General features: G+C 45.1%; 1 protein-coding gene across 1 annotated transcript in view; it reads left to right on the top strand.

Moving 5' to 3' along the window:
* The window catches only part of IFT81 (intraflagellar transport 81), a 38,683-nt gene extending 15,751 nt beyond the window's left edge, over positions 1-22,932 (top strand). The window contains exons 9-18 of the mRNA XM_064727008.1: positions 917-1,012; positions 2,776-2,922; positions 9,956-10,105; positions 12,584-12,712; positions 13,812-13,901; positions 14,823-14,909; positions 16,731-16,802; positions 16,894-16,979; positions 20,619-20,664; positions 21,563-22,932. Coding sequence (XP_064583078.1) covers positions 917-1,012; positions 2,776-2,922; positions 9,956-10,105; positions 12,584-12,712; positions 13,812-13,901; positions 14,823-14,909; positions 16,731-16,802; positions 16,894-16,979; positions 20,619-20,664; positions 21,563-21,745 — 1,086 coding nt within the window. The 3' untranslated portion in view covers positions 21,746-22,932. The remainder of the gene's footprint in view (positions 1-916; positions 1,013-2,775; positions 2,923-9,955; positions 10,106-12,583; positions 12,713-13,811; positions 13,902-14,822; positions 14,910-16,730; positions 16,803-16,893; positions 16,980-20,618; positions 20,665-21,562) is intronic.
* Positions 22,933-26,256: the final 3,324 nt, after the last annotated feature.

The following is a 26,256-nucleotide window of genomic DNA, read 5'->3' as shown; positions in this document are numbered from 1 at the left end:
AGCATGTTTCCATCATGCATTTTATAATATAAAACCCAGGAATTTATTCACAGAAGGGAATTCTTATGCCATTTTCAAATTCAAGCCTGTTCTACCACTAATAGAATAGAATTCACAGGAGAGTTGGGGTTTTTTTTTCTGCAGGTGCTGGAGTATTTTTATCCTATTGAGCAATTGGTTTGAGATTCTCAGTTTTCCAGGCACATGGATGTTGCTGGCAGAAGTTGCAGGTGATGGCCAGCCCTGTCCCTGTGTTGTGCCCTGACTCCCTGGGATGGCAGCAGTGCTCACGCTGCTCCCTCAGCAGCAGCAGGGAATTAAGGGGAAGTTGCTGTGGTTGTTTGTTCCATGGCTGCTGGGAGTCCCTGAGCACTGGGAAAGCTGCACTCTGCACTCTGCTGTGGCTGGAGTGAAGCTCAGCAGTTTGGGACTCAGGACAACCAAGTGGCAGGAGGAGAAGGCACCACAGACCTGGAACATGATGGTCTGTGACTCTGCCAAGTGTTGATTAAATCTTTGTCACTTAACCTTCATTTGCTTCCCTTTGAACTTCTGTTAAATGGTTGAATGAAAGGGAATTTTAGTTCATGTCAATAAAATTAAATTTTTCACTCAGTATGTGGCAATTTCTTTTTTCTGTACCAACTCACTGCATTTTCCCTCCACATGTACCAATTTACTTCATTTTCAGGGCCAGCATCGTGGTTCTGCCTTATCATAAAGGCACAGAACTGGAAATGCAAAAACAGCCTCTTCCTGGCCAATACTTAATGACTCACAGAGCTTTTTGGGTCTGTTTCTCTGTTTTAAAAAAAGGAACTGGCTGGATTGTAAATCTGGGTTGCAAAGCACTTAATTCCTGGAGAAGACAAAGACACCAAGCTCTGTTTCCTTAGTTTTCCTCTCTGTCTTGCAGATAGAGGAAGTCACTGCACAAATGAATCAGCTGATTGAGAAAAGGATCATCACCTATGAGCCCACCGACAGTAAATTCTCCATGTATCGCCAGCAGGTAAGGAGGAACAAAATGTGGTTTAAGCAGGAGAACAAAATCAGTCTCTGATTGGTTTCCATGCTGATTTTTTCCTTTGGTTTATCTAACATCATCAGTAGAAATACATAATAATGGAGGTCAGAAGGGAAATAAAGAGTGTTGAACATTTGTATGTTCAGGGCTGAGTCAAAGGTTGCTTTTGGTCATGCCAGTGAAGGTTTTTACTGCTGTCCTTGCAGCACAGCAGTTCTGGAAGGGGCATTTTGGGGGAGCTGTTTTGGGAAAGTTCCAGCTGTGGATGGATTCTTAGGAGGCAGCATGGGGCTGCCTGCTGCAGCTCTGCCCCTTCCTTGGGTCTCACCAAATGCCATTTTTCTCCTTTGCCTCTCTTAAGAGGGAATTCTTTGATTTCTCATCCTGAGACTGTAAAATAATCTTGCTGTAGAATAGGCTGTCTGGTCCAGTGTTAGTAAATTCCCAAGCTATAAAAAGGATTGATGAACTTGGAGATTTTCAGAGCTGACCCAGGAACCTGAGTGATTCCTTCTCCAGGCTACCTGCACCAGTTTTATGGAGGATCTTCAGTGTGATGGCTTGAAAAATCAAAAGGCTTAAGTAAAATGTACCAGTGGGAGGGAAAAAACATGGATAAGATATGTTCTGCAGTTCAGTCACAAATGCAAAGTGAAACTCTGATTTATTTTGGATGAGATGCTCTCCCTGAGAGAATCCTGCTCAAGGAGAGTCCCCCTGAGGAGCTGCTGGGAGCTCAGAGCCTGGGGAGCTCTGTGCTTTCTTAGCCAGGGCCTGGCTTCTGTTTCACAGAATGATCAGCTCTGTTGTCCCCTGGTTTGTCAGCACAGACACCTCGTGCAGCAGAGCTGAGCTCCCACCCCAGCACAGTTCTGGTGGAGATTTATTTAGGGAGAAAGCTGGTCCTCTCAGCTGAGTGTGAGAAAGCTGCTGTGTTTTGGCTTCATTTTTGTGTAAGTTTTCCCTTTCACATGAAGAAATGAGCCATGCCTCAAATTCCTGTACCTGCCTCTAAATGAATGTGTTGTGTTATTTTAGAGGATTTTTCAACAAGATACAGAAAAATGCTTTTTTAAAAAGTCCTTGAACTAATGTGTTATTATGGTTAACTTATTGGTTATTTATATATTATTATTGGTTAACTTATGTTACCAAATCTGTTCTGGTCAAAACTCAGGTATTATTAAATATTCAGTCTTTTATAAAATATTATTCTTAAGTGTTTTATCTTCTAGACTAAGAAAAAAAATTAATCTGTAATCTACACTATTTCTGTACTTTATTGCTTTATTCATCATCTTTTAGCTATTTGCCAAGATTTAGTGGCTCAGTTCTGCTTTAGTGTAACATATTTCTGTAGGTTGGAGTAGGTTGGAGTTATAAAAATCTGTATTATGACATTTGTGAAATCTTGGATAACTTTCCAGTTAAGCCATGTTGGTGTATCTTAGATATGCACCAAGAGGGACTAAGCAGAAGAAAGGGAGCAGCTAAAATGCCTGCCTTTTTCCTCAATGAAAACGAAAAAATGAGGTGAAGAAATGTAAATCTAAAATGTAAAATACATCAGCCTGAGTCTGGGCAAAAAGGCTGTGCTGGAAACCTCATCCATTCTGGAGAAAGTTGAGATGCTGCAGCCAACTTCAATGAGGTTGTGGTTTAACCTGCTGTATATCATTTATACATTTTATCTAAAAATCATTTTTCTCCTGATTAAACAAGGCAATTTCACATTAATGATCTTGCAGGCTTCTATAATTTCCCGGAAGAAAGAAGCCAAGGCAGAAGAGCTTCAGGCTGCCAAGGAGGAGATGTCCAGCCTGGAGAAGCAGGTGGAGCAGAGGAACAGCCAGGCCCACGGGCTGGGAGGCTCTGAAGTCCTGACTGAGGATGAGGTAGGGATTTGTAGCTATTTTCAAATTATTAATTTCTCTTTTTCACATTGTGCCTAATCCATTGCAAGGCGTACAAGGACTCAGTGTTGGGCTGGATTAATAATCCAAATAATGGAAATATCATCTCAGTGGTGTGATGGTGAATAACTAACCAGAAAGGTCAATATGATGATAAATAATGTAAAAACTCTGTATAATTATAAAGCATAATAGCAGTGATTATCAGAGATGCAATTAGTCCTGTGGTATTTATTACCCACAAAAGTTCTTACTTAAAACCCAAATTTCCCAGACCCTGCTGAGGTTCAGCTGTGGCACCACTTTGGCTGGCCCAGGCACAGTGAGATTGGCAGCTGTACTTCTCAAAGCAGCTTTTTCTGCTTCAAAGAATAATGAGCTGCACTTTGGTACTGGTGTGCCAGCAAAAGAAATTGACTTTTCTTCAGTCAGTAATTTTTTCCCAGTTGGGAAGAATCCTGCTAAGGGAACTTAGAGGTAGAGTCACTAAACTAAAGAGAATTTTATCTGCATCACTCTCTGGGTTAATATCATTCTCCCATGTATTGTCTTTGCACTGCCATCGTGTAGCCAGAAGCACACACTCTTTGCTTGCCTGTGCTTTGTTTTTGTGCTTTTTTTACATACCACTAAATACAGGGAACGCCCTTTTCAGAAGAAACTCCCTTCCTAATCCCATAGGACGTGGCTGCTCCACAAAATCAGTTCCTTTTGGAGGAGTCTGAAAGTGTGGATGAGGAGTTCAGGTGGGAGAAATGGCACAGGGATGATGAGGAAAATGAAGATGTTGGTTTCTCTTCCCATCACACACTGTTCCTGTCCCTTGGTAGCAATAATAAGGAACCCACTGCATTGGATTTCTCTCCACTCCAAGGTTTTCGGCTCCAGTGGGCACATTGCTGGAGTCTTTGACAAGTTTTTAAGCAAAAATTAAAGCAGAAAGCTGACAATTTGTGTTTTGTGACATGTGATGGAAAGAAGTGTTTAATTAATCAACAAGAATGTATTACCAAGACAGCAGCATATGTTTTACATTATCTGCACAGGCACTGTAAGGTAAGAAATAATTGTGCCTATTCTTCAGGAGACAAGAAACTGATCCATAGAAATTTGAGAACTGGGTAGGAAGGAAACCTCACAACATTGTGAAAGGCTTAGTAATGAAAAACTCAAGTTAACTGTCAGACACAAGGAAGTGGCTCAAGACAGAAAAAGGACAAGATCTGTTTTGGACATGGCCTGGATTCCTTTTGTTCAAATATGTTCTGCTTTTGATTTTTAAAATATTTTCAAGTCTTCATTTTGCAGAGAGGATAAATGAGCGATCTGGAAAAAAACACTGGCTTAAAATCAAAAGAGTTTGTCTTTTCATAAGAAGCATTTCCTGGTTTGTAAAGTATTTTCTGCAAGGAAATGTGTACTGGCAAGGAAGTCAATGTATAAATCCATGTCCTGTTCATGTTTATTACTTCCTTAGGTGAAGTGCAGTGGTACTCACAGGCACCAGTGCAAAGCAGTGAAAAGGGTGTTTCCTGTGCCTAAAGACTGGGAAAAGAATTGAATTCTTGATGGTTTTTGGTCACTTCTGTTTCAAAGGTCGTGGTTTCCTCATCTGGAAGGTGGAGACAGCGATGTTGAATTCTTGGTTAATGCCTGCTGCCAGCAGTGCTGCCCAGGGCCCTGCTGCTGTGGGTTCTGCATCTCCTGGCAGTCCATGGCAGGGCACAGAGCCAGGGCTGCCCCACAGGGCTGAGGGAGCCAGGGCTGCCAGGGAACAGGTGATGAAGCAAAAGTGCCATGAGCAGGTTCTGCCTCCCCTGTGACAGTCGGGGCTCCTCACTCCCAGCCCACTCCTGCTGCAGGTTTGTTTCTGGTATGTTCTGCTTCAGCATTTGTATTTTCTGGTTCAGTGCTCCAGCTCTGAGGCAGTAGCAGAGGAAATGTTGATTAATGTGGTGGTGAGTCAGTGCTGCAGTTCATGGGGACAGGAGGAGTTTGGCCATTCAACCTTCACTGCACACTGACAGCAAAGAGCTTCCTTGCACTTTCCTCTTCCATTTAGTTCCTCCATTTTTAAAAAGGCAGAAAGAGGGAGTTTTAACAAATAGCTTTGCTGTCTTAAGTTTAAATGGATTTTTAAAATCCTATCAAAGTGCTACAGTTAAACCAAGGCATTGTTTTTCTCCTATACCCAGCATTTCTTTGTCTCACTTTGCTCTGTCCTATTACATCCCACTCTCAAGACTTGGCAATGGAACACTCAGCACCTTCCTAACTCATGCTCCTAAGGCAGCATCTGGATCTCCAGCTGAGGTGGTTTTAGCCTTTCCTTCACCAAAAGGTCAGGCCTGGCTTAGGTTTTTAGGTGCTGCTGTTTTGCTTCCTTCCACAGTCATGGAGAGCATTGCACTGGCTGTGAGAGGTTTTACACCTGGATAGAACTCAGCAGAAACAGCAGGGAGTAACCAATTCACTTACATCAAACACAAAAAAGCAGGAATAAATTGTCTTTGTGGATTATGAAGTCTTTTTAAGTACTTCAATCAAAGTGCAGTGAGCAGGGGGCACAGTTGGCAGCTCCTCACTGCAGCTGTCAGATCCTGAAAATTAGGGAATCACATGTTGACACTTGGAATGCTGGATGGTTCAATTACAAGTGATCCTAGGTAAAGCTGGGCTATTTTTAGCCCTTTACACAAGCCATTGTACTTTGCAGAGTTCAGCACAGGGCCCCAGGAATGCTGAGTTTCCCAAGGATTCGGAGTTGTCTCAGAGCTGTGCTGAGCTGCAGCAGTGGGAATGAATCTGGTTTTCAGAACAGGGCAGGGGAGCTCCCCTCACTTTGTTCACAGCTGTGGGAGGTTTGCACATGCATTTACTAAAGGAGTTTGATCTTTTTCCATACAAATGCTCATCCATGCCTACCTGCCCCTGGGAAAACAAGACAAATGTTTCCATTTGCAAATAGAGAAAGCAGCCTCAGACCAAAGATCTTGCTCCTTTTCCTCAAGAGCTGTTGATCCACCTGAATCTGCCAGATTTTTGCTGTGGAAGTTCCTTCCCTGAACCAAACACAGGGGAATCTCCCAGAGCTGAGCACTCCCTCAGCACCCCCTGCCATGGAGAAATCCTGGATCTCACTGACCTGTGAATCCTCCCTGAGCACTGAAAAGGGGTTTTCATGATGAATATTTGCATTGATTCAAAGTATTAGCAATGGCTGCTTTAATACTGCTTGCCTGACCAGGAGCAAGCACTCCTGGAAAATGCTGTGGAAGAGTTTTCCTGGCTGAGCTGTGCCATGAGCAGCCTGTAGGATACTTTCATTTATTAGACTGAGCTTCTACTGCTCTTATCTTTTAGAAGCTCATCCTTCTATGTCTGAGTTATTAACTCTGTCCAACACTGGCTGTACTGCCTTGAATTTAAAGCCTCTTAGTAAAAAAATATGGAAAACCTGTCATGTTCAGGAACTTTTCCTAACTGAATTTTAATACTTTGGACAGTCTGTATCCCATTAATTAGTCTAGTTAGAAATTAAAACATCTGTTCCTCAGTTCTTAATGAAAATAGATATAGTCAGCTAAGGTTTTCTGTTGCATGAATGCAGAAAATACTGTCTTAAAAGACTTGACTCCAAAGTGAGGGATTTATCTGGGATTTGTTCTTTGGAGAAAACAAGCTTTATCCATTTTCTCCTTTAATGATAATCTTGGAATAAGAACCTTGTGAAAACTTCTCCTGTGGCAAGTGTGAGGTTAAAGGAGATGAGGTGAGGAGCTTGTAGTGAAAAGCCAAGGCTGCAAAGGGGAGCTGGGCTCTGGTCCTGAGCACAGAGGGCACCAGGATGTCCTTTCCTGCAGGGCATGACCTGCCAGGCTCTGGATGCCCCTGGATGCCCATTTCTACATCCCTGACTGGATTTTTCTTTAGAACTGTTATGGGAATTCCTTCACTAAGTGTGGAGAGACTGAATCTGGTGATACCAACCTCTTCCAGATTCCAATAAATGGAGAAGCATAAAGGAGGTGCATTGCTGGATTCTTCCAATAAAAATGGAGCATAACCCAGGAAATCTGCCCAGGGATGGTGCATGCCTGTGTTCTATGAGAAATCAAAGTCCTGCTTTCATTCACTGTGTTCCATAATCTGCATTCCAGGCTTGTTATGTTACAGTCACCCATAAAAATAGCCAATGGAAAAGGCAGGATCTTTGCTTGCTTTCCCTTGGATGGTTTTTGTGTCTCCAGGGGCTCTGACTGGGCTGACACAGGCTCCAGGCTGGTTTGCTTCCCCTGCTCCCTTAGTGCCAGCACTTGGTTCTCATCCAGTCATTTCATTCAATGCCTTGGGAAAGAAAAGCTGCTGGTGGCCATGGCCTTGACTGGAACATCACCCATGGGCAGATCCATGGGAATTCCAGGATGAGCCTGCTGAGGTTGGACACAGGGAGCAGCTGCCTCGGGCTGTGGGAAAATGCTGTGCTCAGGAGGGGATTCCTTTGGGTACTGCCCTTGAAAGTGATGTGGCCAAACAATGTTATTTCTCTGTGAACTAGTCCAATTATTGAAAAGACTTTTCACCACAGTAAAATGCAGTGTTTTGTGGCATTGATTTCTCATGTACACATGAGGTGGATAAAGCCTCAGGAGCAATGCTCACAGAGATGAAAACATTGGTATTTTATATGTTCTTTTTATTTTTGGAAACCTGTGGAATGACTCCCAGCTTTTAGGCTGAACAAGCCGAATTTTGCTGTAAGATCCCTACAAGCTGCTGATTTAAGTAGAGTCAAATCTAAGAGCTCCAGCTCAGAACTTGGCCCTGGATCTGAAGGAGCCTTCAGTCAGTGAGATTTTGAGGAGCTAATCTGTGCTGCCCTTGGAGTAAATCAGGTCTTTGAACATTTTGCCAAATTATTGATTGATTTTCTACACAGATAATCACTTTCCTACTGTTGTTTATATCTGTTTTACCTTGTTTGCTGCAACAAAAGCTGTGTGAAAGGTTAAGTTTGCTTTAAAAAGCCAGAGGTTGTGCTGACATGCACCTCCTAAAAGGAACAGATTTCAGTTGTCACTGTGAGCAACTTGTAGTTCATTTGGGATGAAATTTGTATTATATATCCTAAGTTAATCAACTAATAATAGAACAGTGGTGGTATTGGTTCGTTAATCAACAAGATCCTTTGACTTCCATTGTAAAATACTTTATGCTTTGAATATTGAATATGCAAATACCCTACCTCCCACTCGAGCTATTTTCAAGACCTTAAAAGTGAAGAGAATTATGGTTTGCTTTTCATCCTGGGATGCACTGACAGAAGATCATTCAGATTTGATAGCTCTGTGTGGTCACATATTAAGTTTAATCCTTTACCTCATTCTTTATTATATTCCACTGGTCAAATGAAATGTCCCAAGGATCAAGAGAGATGGCTGTGCTTCCCTCAGGTTTTCCTCAGCTGGTTGGAGAGATTGTATTTATACTTTTGTAATCACTTGGAAATCACAGAAAGCTTGGTATTGTCTAAGCAATTAAAGGGAAGGAAAAAGTCTTTTGTATAAATGAAGAGGTTGTGATTGAATTTGCTATGAAAAGGAATGAATTTGGTGCTACTGTATGAAATGTGCCAGGGGCTCAGGTGACCTTGTGTATCCTTGTCCTGGGTAGTAGCAGGATGTAGGATGTTATCCCAAAGCCTCACAGAGGCCAGTCTGCATAGAGCACATTGAGTAATTTGTGGGTTTGTTCTTTCACCAAAAACGTTTATAGCTTTTGGCTTTAAAAATAGTTCTGGAGCGTAGCAAGAGAGAGGCAGCTTTGGCCTAGATATTGCACAGGATGGCAGATGAGCAGGGTTGATTTCATTGTGGGCAGTTTGCCCAGGACACTTTTTATAGAACATACAGTTACTCTGGGGGTTCTTAGCCTTTGGTCACATTGGGGGTTTGGGTTAATTCTGTAGAAGGGAGAGGGATAATTTCACAAAAAGAAAATTTAATGTAAATTTTGAAATTTAAGTTATTTTATATTTGAATTTCAAACCTGTATCAGTGGGAGTGGGATTAATTTTCCTCCTGGGGCTGCCTGGTCTGTGCTCCCTGCACACACTGAACACCTCCTCATCCATCTGAAGCCTGTTCTTACATCATTTACTCTCATAAATTTTATTTGCTTTGCATCTCTGGGTCTGAATGCATTTTTTGAGCTGTGACTGGCATTTACCTTGTAGCTCTCATGTAAAATCCAACAATAAGAGCTGAGATTGCACAACAGATGGAAAACATTAAAGCACAGAAAAATCTTACCTGTTTGTTTCAGCCCCTGGTGCTTGTGTTACAAATTGAACACACACGGGTCCAGGTGTGAATTAGCTAAGGCTGTTGGACTGTAAGGATTTTTATTATTTTACTCAATTTTTAATCAAAATATAAATTCTCCATTGCTTTAGATTTTGAGTGAAATAGATACTGCATTTCTCTGTTTCTATGCAAGGACTCTGCTTTTATTTTCCTGGGTTTGAAAACTTAGCCAGCAATATCATCCAGGTCTGCAGGAGTCAAGGAAAGAGAACAACAAGTTTTAACTACTGAGAACATTTAAAAAGGAATCTTTTCCCATGTCCTCTTTCCTTCCAATTTAGCTGCTGGCTATTACCATGTTTTGGTCTGCAGGCCTGGGGCTCTGTTACAAGTGCAAATTACTGTTGCATTAAGTTTTTATTATCCATGACTCCCATAACGTTTTGCAAGGAGTATTTACTTTTCCAGCTGTCAAATGGTGGCGAGCAGAAGGGAGTGATCTCAGGCCTGCAAACGAGTGAGCTGGGACAGAAAGCAGAGGAGCTGCTTTCCTTGATCTCCCTCAGTGAACGAACGCAGAGCTGAGAATAAATAGGCCCTGGGCACCCTGAACTGCAGCCCTCTGTTCCAAGCAGTGCATTTGGGTGTGCAGGACACAGGGGTAGCTGCATTTATGCTGTGCTGAGGCCCTGTTGCTGTCTCTCCCCCAGTTCAAGCAGTACGTGAGCCGGCTCCGCAGCAAGAACACGCTCTACAAGAGGAGGCGGCAGGAGGTGGCGGAAATCACGGCCGAGTACGGGATCCTGCAGAGGACCGAGGAGCTCCTGCGGCAGCGCCACCAGGCCACGCAGCAGCAGCTGGTACCTCAGCTGGGGCTCTCCCTGCTTCCTGCCCTGGGGGCGGCCTGAGCATCCCAGGGACCCTGCTGGGTGTTGTGTGTCACCCTCAGCTGGGGCTCTCCCTGCTTCCTGCCCTGGGGGCGGCCTGAGCATCCAGGGACCCTGCTGGGTGTTGTGTGTCACCCTGTGCTGCTCCCTGCTTCCTGCCCTGAGAATGACCTAAGCATCCCAGGGATCCTGCTGGGTGTTGTGCATCACCCCCAGCTCCTGCTGCTCCTCACCTTCCCTGCCCTGGAACAGCCTGAGCATCGCAGGATCCTGCTGGGTGTTGTGTGTCACCTTGTGCTGCTCCCCCAGCCCTGGGAACAGCCTGAGCATCCCAGGATCCTGCTGGGTGTTGTGTGTCACCCTGAGCTCCTGCTGCTCCCCTCCTTCCCTGCCCTGGGAACAGCCTGAGCATCCCAGGGACCCTGCTGGGTGTTGTGTGTCACCTTGTGATGATCCCTTGCCTTCCCTGGAACAGCCTGAGCATCCCAGGGACCCTGCTGGCTGTTGTGTGTCACCTTGTGATGATCCCCCTGCCCTGGGAATGACCTAAGCATCCCAGGGATCCTGCTGGGTGTTGTGTGTCACCCTGTGCTGCTCTCCCTGCCCTGGGAACAGCCTGAGCATCCCAGGGACCCTGCTGGGTGTTGTGTGTCACCCTGTGATGATCCCCCAGCCCTCCCTGCCCTGGGGGCGGCCTGAGCATCCAGGGACCCTTGCTGGGTGTTGTGTGTCACCCTGAGCTCCTGCTGCTCCCTTCCTTTCCTCCCCTGGGAACAGCCTGAGCATCCCAGGGATCCTGCTGGGTGTTGTGTGTCACCCTGTGCTGCTCCCCCTGCCCTGGGAACAGCCTGAGCATCCCAGGGACCCTGCTGGGTGTTGTGTGTCACCCTGAGCTCCTGCTGCTCCCCTCCTTCCCTGCCCTGGAACAGCCTGAGCATCGCAGGATCCTGCTGGGTGTTGTGTGTCACCTTGTGCTGCTCTCCCTGCCCTGGGAATGGCCTGAGCATCCCAGGGACCCTGCTGGGTGTGGTGTGTCATCTCCAGCTCCTGCTGCTCCTCACCTTCCCTGCCCTGGGAGCAGCCAGAGCATCCCAGGATCCTGCTGGGTGTTGTGTGTCACCTTGTGCTGCTCCCCCAGCCCTGGGAACAGCCTGAGCATCCCAGGATCCTGCTGGGTGTTGTGTGTCACCTTGTGATGATCCCCCTGCCCTGGGGGCGGCCTGAGCATCCCAGGGATCCTGCTGGGTGTTGTGTGTCACCCTCAGCTGGGGCTGCTCCCTTCCTTTCCTGCCCTGGGAATGACCTAAGCATCCCAGGATCCTGCTGGGTGTTGTGTGGCCCCCTCAGCTGGGGCTCTCCCTGCTTCCTGCCCTGGGAGCAGCCTGAGCATCCAGGGACCCCGCTGGGTGTTGTGCATCACCCCCAGCTCCTGCTGCTCCTCACCTTCCCTGCCCTGGGAGCAGCCAGAGCATCCCAGGATCCTGCTGGCTGTTGTGTGTCACCCTGAGCTCCTGCTGCTCCCTTCCTCTCTGCCCTGGGAGCAGCCTGAGCATCCCAGGATGCTGCTGCCATTATGCTAATGTGCATCACCCCCAGCTCCTGCTGCCCTCACTGAAGGAGCCTTTGGGGTAGAAAAGGGATTTTTGGCTGTTGACTCTGAGGCTGTTGTACTTTGTGTCCATCAGGACTGGTCTGCAGCTTCTTTTTAGACTGAGGGGCCTGGCCCTGCTTTTTAAAGTGGATGGTAAATCTGTACAAATGCTGCTTGGGGCAAGGCTGGATGCTTAAATTGCTTTTTGGTATCCATAGATGTAGTGAGGGCTTAGAGAATGGCCAGCAGCAAATAGGATCCAAGTTACTGCTGTAAAGTATATAGGAATGGTATTTAAAGAAAGAGCAGGCAAGAAGGAAACATTCTAACCCCAGAATATTTAGAAGAAAATGTCTTTAAATTTAAAACTGGATGAATCTTCCCTAAGCCAGAAGGATTTCTGCTCTGGATAACTGTAAGCATCCCAAATGCAGGAACACTCTGTGGGATTTTCTTCCAATCCCTGTTACCAAATTCTTGTTACCAAAATACTTTACAAAATAATTTGCTGCATCTTCTGATCAAGCAGACAGATTTTACACATTGATTTTACACATTTTACACATTCTTCAGAGCCTGATCTCCAGCCCACTTTGCTCTGTGGAAACTCTCTGTTCACTTCACTGACCATTGGATGACCAAATTTTGTATTTACAGAGGGGTTTTATTGTCCTGCTGTACATGCACAAGATAAAACCTACTTTTCTGGAAGCTAGATTAATTATAATAAATTGATTAATAAAATAAATTAATTATAGTACTTACCCATTCCACTTCTTCACAGTATTTGGCTCCAAGAAGGAATTTGCTGTTTCTTGGTTAGTGGGCTCACATGCAGCATTGATTGTTTGTGTCTGCAGCAAGCAATCGAGGAGAAGAAAGGAATCTCTGGATACAGCTACACCCAGGAGGAGCTGGAGAGAGTCTCTGCAGTGAAGAGTGAAATGGATGAAGTGAAAGGCCAGACTTTAGATAACATGTCTGAAATGGTGATTTTTGCCTTAAACTATTGCATTTCCTCAGTTTGAGTATCTGGTTCCTCAGCATAGAAAACCCAATTTAATGGTTTTGTTTGGGTTTATAAATTTCTTTAATCTGTGTTTATATAAAATATAAATATTTATAATAAAACATCTGCAAAGATAATCCTGACAAAGTTTACTAAAAAGTGCATTTATTTTCTTTAAAATCTTGCAAATAAATCCTTCTTTTCTCTCCTTCAGAAACCTTAGGGATATCAAATCTTCTTGTCTTCGATTTTTTCACTTTTTTTTTGTAATTTCAGAAGTGGTTTCATATTTGTTCTTATTTGACACATTATTTGAAAGAGACGAATGGTTAGAATCTGTAATGGAGGCTTTTTCTAAAATGTTTGTAAATCACTGGAGTTAAGCATTTGTTGAAAAGATACTTAATATGCTAAAAGAGCTAAATAGCTTGTCTTTTTCTTTATAGCCTGATTTTCAATTGCCCTTAGAACTGTCATGTTTTAATTTACCTGCCCACATAGCCAGAGAAACAAGAAAGAACTTGAATTTCTAATTTAAAAATATTATAAGAGAGCAAAAAGCAAAACAGCATCTTTTTAACTCATTAGGGCACTTCCAAAATACAATGGTGTAACTAAAATAGAATTGCTCTCAACAGAAAGGTGGATGCAATTTGAATTTTCAGTCTAAATATATCAAAGTGACTCAGTTGTAGCATTTTCCAGCTTTATTTAACCTATGCAAGTGTATTTGTTTTCTTAAGGATTTTTCTTCCTTTCTCTGAGCCCCTCTGAGCATCCCCTTCATCTGCCCTGGGGTGATTTGGTGTCTGCCCCAGGCAGTGCCCTGGGCTCTCTGGGATGTCCTCAGTTGGAACAGGGGGAGCAGAATTTGCCTCATTTGTGGGAATGGCCCCACTGCCAGATGGGCTTTTCCCCTTTCTTAATTAGGCCCGAACTTCAGTTGGATAATTAAGGTTTCATCTCACATTTTTTCTCTCTGTATTTTGGTTTACTTCCCTTTCTTTTCACATTCCTAATTAGGCAAATGTACAATTAGGGTGATAGAGTTAATGAGTATTATTCTGGCCCTTTCTCAGGTGAAGAAGCTGAATGCCATGGTGGCAGAGAAGAAGGCCAGCCTTGCTCCTGTCATCAAAGAGCTGAGGCAGCTGCGCCAGACCTGCCAGGTTTGTGGAAACACTCCTTTCTTTCTGTGTAAACCGAGTCAAACCCACAAATAAATCCAATTTGCAGATCTCTGAAGGGCTCTACAAGGACATGATCAGCTCTGAGGGAAAGCTGGAAATAGCAGAATGTGTCAACAGCGTTTGCAGCAAGCAACGTGCTAAAGGTTGGGTTTTGTAAAAGCTGACAGTGCAGGCACAGAATTCAGTCCTTTATAGCAATTTAAAAAATTACTACATCAGGGAAAAATGTGAAAAGTCATAGTTCAAACCCAAAGCAAAGCTAGTTTCAGATTAGTTGCAAAGCTATTTCTGGATTTCAGCACTGGTGATCCCAACCAATGCCGTTTTTCTGAGTGGATTGCAGATAACTTCTCATCCAAATGTTGGCTGCATTGATCTAATTCCTGCTTTAGTCTGTGGCTCTGACAAATTTGTCCATTTGTTCTCAAAATTTTATAGAGAGCTGGGCAAAAAAAGTCTTTTGGGTGTACAGCTGCCATAAGTTGGCTCATTACCATGGAATTAAATAAACTGATCCATTTATCTATCAGTGAAATTTCCAAAATCCTACTTTTAATGGTTCCATTCAAAGTGTCAGCAGATGAAATCCAGCAAAGGGGTTGATTGTGTGTACAAGTGGAAATCTGGCTTTTCATAGGGAACACTTATAGTGATCCTTTCTTAATGTCTATTTTTATATTTATTTGTTCTTTCTTCTTGCAAACACAGCCTTGCTACCCTGGCAGGGAACAGAGGGAATTTCCTTCTCTCTGATCCCCAGGATGGGGGCGTTGGTGGCTTCCCTGTGTTACCACGGTGAGGGTCACACTGCAGGAGCTGGGGCTGCTGTGTGAGGGGCCTGAGTGTCCCCTGGCAGCCAAAGGAAGATTTCACTTTGTTCCCTTTTGCTTTTTCACCAAGGAATTAAGTCAGGAATGTGAAGAGAAGAAGATGCAGTACGACAGCTGTGCGGCGGGGCTGGAGACCAATCGCTCAGCGCTGGAGCAGGTGAGGGCGCTGCCTCTGCCTCCTGCCCTGCACTGGTGCTGTGTGTTTTAAACCTGGGGGTCCCTTCCCCAGGTGTGCCAAAACCCTCCCTTCCCCTCACCCCCTTGCTGAGTGAGTCCTGTCAATCAGGCTTAACATTCCAGCAAAGGCATCGTGTGGTTGGGCAAACTCAAAGGATGCCCCTCAGGCCCAGAGGTCATTGGCCTGTCTGGGTGTCCCTTGTCCCTTGAGACCCCGCCCCCCCTACCTGGCTGGTGGCTCACCTGTCCCCTCCCCTCCCCCTGAGCTTAAAAGGTGAGTCCGTCCATGTGCTCGTATTCTGTTGGGGTTCTTCCCAAGATTCAGACATCTGTAACCATGGATTAAACCTCTGGATATTAAACCCTCCAGCAGAATCCCTCCTTTGCCCTCACCTTCGCCTGAAGCCTCTTCCTGAGGTAAACGGAGTCCCTGACAAGCCTGGACTTGTTTGGTGCCCAGCTGAAAGCACCAGCAAGCTAAAGGTGTCTCTGGGGTGAAGCACCACAGCTGCCGCCTTTGGCTCAGCAGCGAGGCTCAGACTGGCCCAGGCACCATCTAACTGGTAATACTGGGATTCATATTCCAATACCCAGCATGAGCAAAGCACAGATCAGTGAGGCTCGGTGACCCCAGGCCATGCCTGCAGTCACTCAGCTCCTGAGCAGCAGCACGTGGGCTCAGGGTGCAGCTCTGATCAGCAAGGATGTGTCTGCCACAAATGCTGCTGCCCTGCACAGTGTCTGTCCCTAAAATAAAGATTAATTGATCAAGACAAATCTTTATATGTAGTTAGCAGTTTCACTGCATTAGCAGCAAATTCAGTGGATAATTAATGACTGAAACTGGTGGTGAGGAGACTTCATTAAGTGGGACTGTCTTGAATTCCTGCTTTGTCTCACTCCATTACTCCTGTGAATTTTGACTGGGCTTGGTTTCTCCAGGCCTTGCCCTCAGAAGAATATACTGCAAGGTAAACAGGGAGTTTAAAGTGTGGGTGGATATACAGACAGTTATTTCCCTGCTCTAAAAGTTCCTTCCTACCAGATGGACCTGGTATGAAATGGACCTTCCAAAGGAACTATTTTACAACAGCAGTCAAGGCTTTAATTCTTGGCAGACAACTCAGTCATTTTCTACCAGGTGGTGACAATCACAGCCACTGACTGAGCTGGACAGGAGTTGAACTGTAGAATTCAGTTTTCCAGCTGATGGTCTGGAAATCTCACAGTGACAGAGCTCTGGAATTGCAAAGCTGTGCAGCCTGGAATGTGTACAGGAATTCCATTGGAATCATGAGGCTTTTTGGGAATGGACCCTTCAGAGATGGGAGCAACCCACTATGTCCAGACTCCTCCATATAATTATTGATTGGTGATTAACATCCTGTTGGCATGTCTGTAGCTTCTATCATGCCCTTTGCAGATGTGTTCTAGGAAATGCTTGTTCACAGCTGTGCCTGGCACTTCAGATGTGCTGAGGAACAGGAGTCCTGGCAGCACTGCTGAAGTGTCTGTTACAAGTCAGGCATTAATAAAAACCTGTTAACAGCCATTTTGCATCTCTGACTGTGACTGAAACTGCACATCTAAAACCACTTAGTTGTCTTTCACTCTAAAAGAGAGTTGAGAGAAGCCCAAATGTTATAAACATTTGAGAAATTATTAATTCAGGATGATGATGATAATGAGGATTATTATTATTATTATTATTATAAACTCTCATGGTTTATATGGCAACACAGGGCATCTGCTGGGAGCCTGCAGTCACCATGTGCTTTGGAATTTTATTCTCTTCCCACAGGAAGTGAAAGGGCTCCTTGAGGAGTGTGCCCAGGAAGAGAGCAACTACCGTTACATCAACTGCATGAAAAGGGTGAGAGCACAAACTGTTCAGTGTGGGATGAAATGGCAATTATAACACACAGCCCGTGCATGTGTTTGATGGTGTGTTCCTTCCTTCCCAGAGCCTGGAGGTGCAGCTGCAGCGGGCCAGGGAGGAGATGAAGGCCTACGTGTCCCCCGAGCCGCAGGAGCGGCGCCGGGCGCTTCGGTGAGCGGGGCACGGCTCCATCCTCTCCCCTCAGGGTGACCTGAAGGAGATTCACAAACTGAGGATGAAGTCAGGAATTTTCTCATTGGCATTTGGGTTGGAGGAGTTCACCTGATAAATTTAGAAACTCTATAATAATCTAAAAATAAGCATCTCGGATCCCAGCCTATACTGCTGTGAACGTACAAGTTCTGTCAGACATAGCAGGGGATTTGTCCCTCCCACTGGAGATTCTCAGGCCAGGCCAGGCTGTAGCTGGCAGCCCCACACCCTGAGGGTGGTTCTGCACCATCCACAACCCTCCATCCTTACCCTCAGTTTCAGTGACTCCAGTAAAAAGCCATTTCCTTCATCCCATGACTCCTTTCAGGACCCCTTGCCTTTGACTGGCAGCAAGAGAAACAGGAAATACTATAAACTGAGCTGCTGATTATTTTTGGTGTAGTTTTCTATTTTAAATAGAAATTTTTCCTGCCAAAGATGGAAATGTTTTCTGAGAATGAGATATTTTAGATTCATTATCTGTGCTAAGTCTAAATGTTACCATGTCATAGAGATTTTTTACACTTAACTAAGTGTAACTTAACTAAATATTTTTGTGAAAGTATCCTGCTGAAGATTTTGTGTATGTTCAATCTTCTAATACAACATAAAAGCTGAAACAAAATTCAGGCAACAGTCAACAAACTGTTTCAAAATTAAGCATCAGGAAAATCCAAAACATTTATAATTTCCAGTTGGTAAAAGTGTCAAAATACTCAGAGCTTATTGTTCATAATTACCTTTTCAGAGTTTCAGAATATTGCATGAAATAGAAATTCTGTTTTCCAGAAAAGTAAATCTTTGATCCTTGTTGACAACAAAATAATCCAGTTGGTGTCAGTAGTTTTACCAGTGGTCTTTGATTTCCCACCACAGTACTTCCCAGTCATGAAAACATTTATCGAAACAGTTCTAAAATTCATGTTTGCTCAGTTTTATGACCATTGATAGGGAAATGTGTCAGACAGTGAGAAAACTCCAGGGATTCTCTCAGGAGAATCCATCAGACCCTTTCCTGAAGGCCCTTGCACTGGTACCAGTGGAGCTGCAGCTCCATGATCCAGAGGAGGAGGCAGAGATCACCAGGAAGGGAAGGAGCAGAGGAAGATCCATCAGAGACCTTCTGCAAGGATGGCAGGCATGGGAGTGCTCAAACACTGCGTAGTAAAGGGTGTAGTAAAGTAAGAGTAAGCAAAGAATCAAAACTACCAACATTGGGGAGGGAGAAGATGAGCAGAGAAAAGGTGATGGAGGCTGAGGGCTCTTGCTCCATCTCACAAAATAACGAAAGGCTGTAGGAAATAAACATTTATCTAATGAAGGAAAGATGAAACAGCACAATTAAGCAGAAGGCTGAACAGATAAAAGCTTAGTGATGATGTGAATATTCATGGGGATGAGGCAGCAGGGTCAGACAGTGAGGAGTGGGAGCTCGGGTTGGTTCACTCCAGCTCAGATGCTGGGGATTGGACATGCAGGATGTGGGATTGGACATCAGGATGGGGGATTGGACATGCAGGATGGGGGATTGGACATCAGGATGGGGGATTGGACATGCAGGATGGGGGATTGGACATGCAGGATGGGGGATTGGACATGCAGGATGGGGGATTGGAGATGCAGGATGGGGGATTGGACATCAGGATGTGGGAGTGACACAGAGCACCATCAGAGCCCAGCCCTGCAGTGCCAGCTATGGGCAGGGAATGTGAGCAGGCTGCCACCCCTCTGTGCTGTCCCTGTTTCACTGCCCCACTGTGGAAATGATCCTCCCACAGGGAGCAGCCAGCCCTGACCTTGCTAAGGGGTCACAGAGCTGTCTCATTTCAGTGAGTTACAGCAAAGTGCAGTGGAGAGATCTGAGCAAAATATAAAATGAGACGATGACATTTTTCTCTAGACATCCCTTTAGAACCTGAATGTATTTTTCAGCAAGTGCTGGAATGTAAACGGAGTAAAAATGAACCATAAATAGAATTGCACTTTCCTAAGAACGTATTGAACAAAAAATGTCTTAATTCAGACCCTCTTTATTCAATATAAACTCTCTGTTCCGTGGAGTCACTTGTTAGGAATGTGAAAAGTTAATTTTCTTTTCTAAAAATAAAAAGTTGTAGGGTTTTAACAAAGTTATTAAGTTACATTCTTTCCAGTCATCATTATAAATAGTAAAGAAAAACTTACTAGGAAAGACAGAAAATCTTCTGATGATTACTTTGAAAACTCTACTTAAAAAAAAAAAAAAAGAAAAAGAAAAGAGGGTGTTCTGGAGGCCAAATGTGTGAGAACATGTGCTGTGTGCCAGGGCAAAGAACAGCTTCAGCCAGGATTGCTGGGATCAGTGGGACAGCACCTGGAGCAGCCTCAGCACAGCTCTGATCTGTTCTGGCTGGAATTGTCCAAGAGCAGGAGATCCTGAAGGATCCAGCTCCAGGAGCAGCTGGCCCAGGCCCCAGTGCTCCAGTCAAAGTCCTTGGGAGAAAGGGAAGGAATAAGGGAACACAGAGCTTGGGGTCCACACAGCTGCTCTCACTCCAGGAAACCCTCAGGCTCTGGCATCATGAAGGGGAACATTTCTTTCTGGAAATCAGGATTTCTCTACTCAGAGGTCATCTACCCTGAGCACTTTAGAAAGCTCTTTAAATGAGCTGGGTTATTTGGAATTCCATTAGCTGATTCTCACACCAGAAAAATGTAACAATTACACACAAAATAGAATTGATTTTTCTTTTCCAAATGGCTCAGTGCACAGGTTTTTTTCTATTGTCACATCTCAGAAAAGCTAAAGAGAAATGCCTGTGCTGTCTGTGCACGGTGCTGTTGTGGTTTGCAGATTTTACTGCCAGGGGTCATGGGTCAGGTATGGCAGAGAGATGAGGCCACCTGGTGCAGACAGAGGTGGCCAGCCAGGGGTGTCCATGCTGCAAATCAGCATTAAAACTTCTCAGCCTGTACCCAGGCCCTAAATGTGAGAGCTGTCCTGGGAGAGGAACGTGCACATTGCCACTGCACTGTGTCCCTGTCAGGCCTGGCCTGAAAGGCCAATCCCCCTCATTCCTGGATTTTCCCCTCATTCCTGGTCTTTTCCCCTCATTCCTGGCCATTCTCCCTCATTCCTGGATTTTCCCCTCATTCCTGGCCATTCCCCCTCATTCCTGGATTTTCCCCTCATTCCTGGCCATTGCCACTCATCCATTCCCAGCAGTTTAGGGCTGTGTGAATTCTGACACCTGTCCGAGTGAGCTGTGGCTCCCCTCAGGATGTCTCCAGGATAAATTAATCACAGAAGGATCAGGATCTCCTCTGCATGGCCTCACTGTTGCCCCCAAGCTGGAAGGAGCAGTGATCATGCCTGCTTCAAAAATGTAAGAGACCTCAGCCAGTATCACTTTTCCCAGCTGCACAGCTGAGATAAGGAGATCTGATCCTTCATGTCAAGGATTCATTTTGTCCAATGACAAAAAGATTTCTTTGTGTTTCCTCTTCTGTCTCATTTATGAACCTCCCAACACTTCCATTATTTTCCATGTTTGCATCATTATTCTGTCCTGTTACACAGAACCAAATCATGATAAAATCTTTTTATGTTTCCTTTAGAGAACAGTATACACGAATAATCCTTGAACAAGAAAACCTTGGGAAGGTAAGAATGAGGCTTTTACCTTGTACAGCCATTGTACAGTTTGTATTTTTGTGGGGCTGTGGTCAGTCTTTTATAAAAAGCATTGTGCAGCCTACAAAGAAAATTCCATCACTGCTGGCATTGGTAATTAATACCTTGGAAAAGGATCCTGCTCCCTCCTCAGGGCTTGATTTCCTGCAGGGAATAGCATGGGCTGCTGGAAGGGATGGCAAACAGCTCAATGTGACAGCACATTCCCTGAAAACCATTTGGATAAGACCCTGAACAGGGCATAAGGAACTGTGCCAGCTCAGATTTTCTGTTGTATATAAAGCAACCTGTTGAAGACAATAAATTGTGAGCCTGTCACCCTTATCACTGCTGCTAAAGGCCAGGGGATCAGCAGTGTCAGACAAAAGCAGTTGTCCAGTTTTAATCTTGTCTGAAGCTCAGATCAGCAGGGACGAGGCTGGGCTTAGCAAGTCACACCAAACAGCTTTTATTAATTTCCTTTTCTTACTCAGTCTGAGTGATTTTTACAGGTCTGGGCTGCCTCTCTTAATAATCAGGAGGGGGTTTAATTGTAAAACATGGATTTCGTGTTAGAGTATCGTGGTGTGAATCCATTGCAGGTTGTACCTTGATACTGCAAGGGCTCTGCATGGAAATGATGTCAGATTTTTAGCATAAGTTCTCAAGTAGATAAGACAGTTAAAAACCATGGAAATAGTTGTCAATCCATACAAGGATCTAAGTCCCAGGTGTTAATGCCTTTAGCACTTGCAGGGAGTGTTATCAGTGTGAACAAAACAATATTTCCATAGCATATAAAAATCTCTGTCATTCCAAGCTGCTTATGTGAGCAACTTTTGTGGTGTAGAGCTGTTGCAGAAATCTGATCTTTTTGAATTTTTAACAGAAACTACGAGAGAAACAGAAAGTTGTCCGGGAAAGTCACGGGCCGAACATGAAGCAAATGAAAATGTGGCAGGACTTTGAGAAATTAATGGAATGTAAGAGAGAATGTTTTCTGAAACAACAAAATCAAGCAGCCATTGGTCAGATCATTCAGGAAGGAGGTAAAGATAGGCTTGTGTTATGAATTCTTCCTCCTGATACCCACATGAAGTAGGAGGACTCTTGTTAAATACTGTTGCTTTCATCAATTCTACAGTTTTTGTACATGGTTGGGTTTTGGTGCATAAACAGAGAGAGCAAAGAGCCCCTCTGGAAGCTTTTGCTCCGTGTCTCAGTGCCCATGTGCCATGGCTGGAAGCTTTGGGAGGCTGCACTGGGCTGAACCTGCTCGTAAATCTGTGTTTCAGGAGGCCAGCAATGGCATCTGCAGGGAGATCAAAGGGAAACAAATCCTCTGCAGGGTCACAGAAAACTCATGTAATTGCTCTGCCTCTCATTCTCTATCGATAAGGTCACATTTCTGCAAGGCCTGAGAGTCTTGATGTTGTATAATTGTGGCCCTCCTGGCTTGGCCCTGCTGTCCCCATTGTCCTTACCCAGGCAGTGTGGCAGCAGGAGCTGCTGGCCTGGCCCCAGCACTGCTGCCCATTCTTTCCTTGCACAGTTGAGCTCAGCTGATTGCCTGCAGAACAATCACTTGGATTCTGAGCTTTTTCCATTATCTTTTGCTGCTGTTGTTTTTAACAGAAGTTTTTTCCTTGCACATTTACCCCCTCTGTATTTTCTGAGAGTGAAAATGTAAAGGGAGCTCGGCTGAAGCTTTCCCCAGGGAGGAGTTTGGAGCTGTTTTATCTGCACGGTGCAATTCCAAAGGGATTACACACCCACAGAGAGAGGGTCATCCAGGGCTGGAGGTTATCCATGGATGCAGAGATGGCCCAGGGGTTCTTGCATCTGGCCTGGAGTGCAGCCCTGAGCTGTCCCTGCCCTCAGAGGTGGCCCTGGGGCACAGGGATGGAGGTGGGGACTGAGTGTCCCCCACACGTCACCATTGCAGAGGAGCAGCTCCTGGCCTGTCACAGATCAGCAGCACAGAGATAATTCTGTGGGACACAGCTCCTGCTGCTCTCCTTTGGCTTACTGGATTCCTAGATAGGTTGGTGGGGTTTTTTATAGTTTTTCCTGCTTGAAGTAGAGTGTCTTTTTTCAGGATATAAAAAAAGTAATTTTGCTTTCTTTGATACCTAACTATGAGATCTTCTGCTGGTTTCTATATCCAGAGAGTATGGTAATTATATATAGAGTTCCTGGTTTGCCTTTGCATTAAATATATTTGTTAACAGGACTAAAATAAAAACTGGCAAAACTACATTTTGACTGTATGATATTCTTCTTTTTTACATTTTTTGGGTGAAAGAAGGAAATTGTTGATGGCTGGGTCACAGGAACAATGGGGTTATTTAATGACATTTATTTGAGAAGCTTCCAAAGGGCTCAGGGTGTGAGGAGTGGGATCCACAGATCCCAGGACATCCTCATGCCACCCTCCCACGCTGCCAAATAGCTGGAGATGGTTTTTCCCAACAGCTGCACACTGACCCCACTGTCCCAGGCCCGGGAGAGGAGCAGGGTGCCCTGGCACGGGGGGAGGAAGGCACAGGCACAGGGGGAGCTGTGCCACCACCCCCTGCCTCCAGGAGCTGACTGCTGCAGGGCAGGAATCTCTGCAGGCAATGCTCAGGGAAGGCCAGGCTGTTGGGTGGGCACTGCCATCTCCAGGGACTCCTGGGGGCTTTGTGCCATCAGCCCCTGCCCAGGTGCAGAGCTGCAGGAGCCACGGCACAGCCGTCCCTGACTGCTGAAGGCTTGACAGCAACAGGAAAATAACACACAAGGAGATGTGAGACACACTGAAAACATGGGATAATCACCAAAAATGGACATTTAGGTTACTCAGGGATCAGCCTGTGGTTCAGAGTCACTGACAGGGAAGGGAGAAAGGAGATTTCATAGACTGGAAGTCAAAACTTTTACCCAAACCTTGGAAATCCTATTTGACTGGACCATTTACACAAAGATGTATGACAGGGATTAGCCTGCTGCCCAGGGAAAAGCAATGCCTTGGAAACTCACAGCAGTGATGTGGAGTAAGACTGAGTACAATCATTTGCTGGTTTTCTGTTCAGTTACCCTAAAAATAGTTCATCTTTCTTCCTTATAAAAACAGTTTATTGCTAGTTACTCAAAGATGACGTGATTGTTGTTCTGATCTGATTAGTGCTCTGTCATTTGTGCTGCACCAAGAAAGGGCACACATTATACACTGCAGCAGCAGCAGCAAAATGACTTTCTGAGATGAAGCAAAAAATCATAATAACTGTTATCAAAGGAAAATTGGAAAAACTCAAACACTATTTTTAGCTTTTTATACAAGTGGACATTTAATAAATGCAGCTTTAATGGATTCTGTTCACTGGCTTTTCCATCTAGTGCAGGATTTGATGGCAGCATTCAAAAATCTTGGAATTTCACAGTTTTATCTTCCTATCTTGCAACAAAAAAAGCTAACTTCTCAGTTTTTTACTTTGTTATTACTAATAGCCTGACTGGTTAATAAGATTAAATATTCTAAATGGCAAAATACTTGCATTTCTATTGGAAAGGTCCAAATAAATCAAAAATTTAGGTAAATTCGAGGCAGCAGCACTTACCAGATTTGTCCCAGCTGGAACACCAATCCAAGCAGTCACATGAGCAGCAGCTCACTTTGGTTCCAAAGGCTTCTCCTTATCCCTGTCCAGAACTGGATGAGGCATCCATCCCAGCTATAACACTACTGCAATATTCTGCAGCTTTGGGGGATTTAGTGATGTTGATTTCAGCTGTCCTTGGAGCTACAGCGAGATCCACATGGACCTGAGAGATGAAATAGTTCCAGACATCAGAAACTGGCATGGGAAAGCAGCACATCCACTGTGTTTTAGTAGCAGCCATTTACCATCTGGGTATCAGATAATCTGGTTTACATTAGAGGTACCATCTTACTTCCACTTGAACTATAATAACTAAAATGGATGTTATAAAACTTCCTTTGCTACCCAAACCTAGGATTGCTTATTTTCATCTCTTTACTCTCATGGAGATTACTCCTGAGGATGTCACATGCATGTAGGTGCCCACAGCCATGAAGGGTTTTGTGTTTAAACATTCCCGTTTGCAGAGCTTTCTTGACAAGACTTCCCTGCAGTTGATGCTGCTCTCAGTTGCAGACCAGGCTGCAGCAGAGGTGGCAGCAGTGCCTGGAGATGCCCGTGGATCAGGTACTGCCTGTGGAATCAGTGTGGGATCTTGCTCAGGAGCTGGAGGTCATGGATCATGTTCTGCCCATGGATCAGTACTGCCCATGGATCAGTACTGCCCATGGATCATGTACTGCCCATGGATCATGTACTGCCTATGGGATCAATGTACAGCCCATGGATCATGCACTGCCTATGGATCATGTACTGCCCATGGATCAGTACTGCCCATGGATCATGTACTGCCCATGGATCATGCACTGCCCATGGGATCAATGTACTGCCCATGGAATCCATGTATTGCCCATGGATCAGTACTGCCCATGGGATCAATGTGGGATCTTGCTCAGGAGCTGGAGGTCATGGATCATGCACTCCCCATGGATCAGTACTGCCCATGGGATCAGGTACTGCCCATGGATCATGTACTGCCTATGGGATCAATGTACTGCCCATGGGATCAATGTACTGCCCATGGATCATGTACTGCCCATGGGATCAATGTTCTGCCCATGGATCATGCACTGCCCATGGATCAGGTACTGCCCATGGATCATGTACTGCCCATGGGATCAATGCACTGCCCATGGATCATGTACTGCCCATGGATCATGTACTGCCCATGGATCATGTACTGCCCATGGATCATGCACTGCCCATGGATCATGTACTGCCCATGGATCATGTTCTGCCCATGGATCAGGTACTGCCCATGGGATCAATGTACTGCCCATGGATCATGTACTGCCCATGGATCATGTAGTGCCCATGGATCATGCACTGCCCATGGATCAGGTACTGCCCATGGATCATGTACTGCCCATGGATCATGCACTGCCCATGGGATCAATGTTCTGCCCATGGATCATGCACTGCCCATGGATCATGTACTGCCCATGGATCATGTACTGCCTATGGGATCAATGTACTGCCCATGGATCATGTACTGCCCATGGAATCAATGTTCTGCCCATGGATCAGGTACTGCCCATGGATCAGGTACTGCCTATGGATCATGTACTGCCCATGGATCAGGTACTGCCCATGGATCAATGTACTGCCCATGGAATCAATGTTCTGCCCATGGATCAGGTACTGCCTGTGGAATCAATGTGGGATCTTGCTCAGGAGCTGGAGGTCATGGATCATGTTCTGCCCATGGATCAGTACTGCCCATGGGATCAGGTACTGCCCATGGATCATGTACTGCCCATGGATCAGGTACTGCCTATGGGATCAATGTACTGCCTATGGATCATGTAGTGCCCATGGATCATGTAGTGCCCATGGATCAATGTTCTGCCCATAGGATCAATGTGGGATCTTGCTCAGGAGCTGGAGGTCATGGATCATGTTCTGCCCATGGGATCAATGTACTGCCCATGGATCATGCACT

This window comes from Zonotrichia leucophrys, chromosome 15, assembly GCF_028769735.1.
Source record: "Zonotrichia leucophrys gambelii isolate GWCS_2022_RI chromosome 15, RI_Zleu_2.0, whole genome shotgun sequence".
Classification (NCBI taxonomy): Eukaryota; Metazoa; Chordata; class Aves; order Passeriformes; family Passerellidae; genus Zonotrichia; species Zonotrichia leucophrys.
This window is presented reverse-complemented; position numbering and strand designations above follow the sequence as displayed.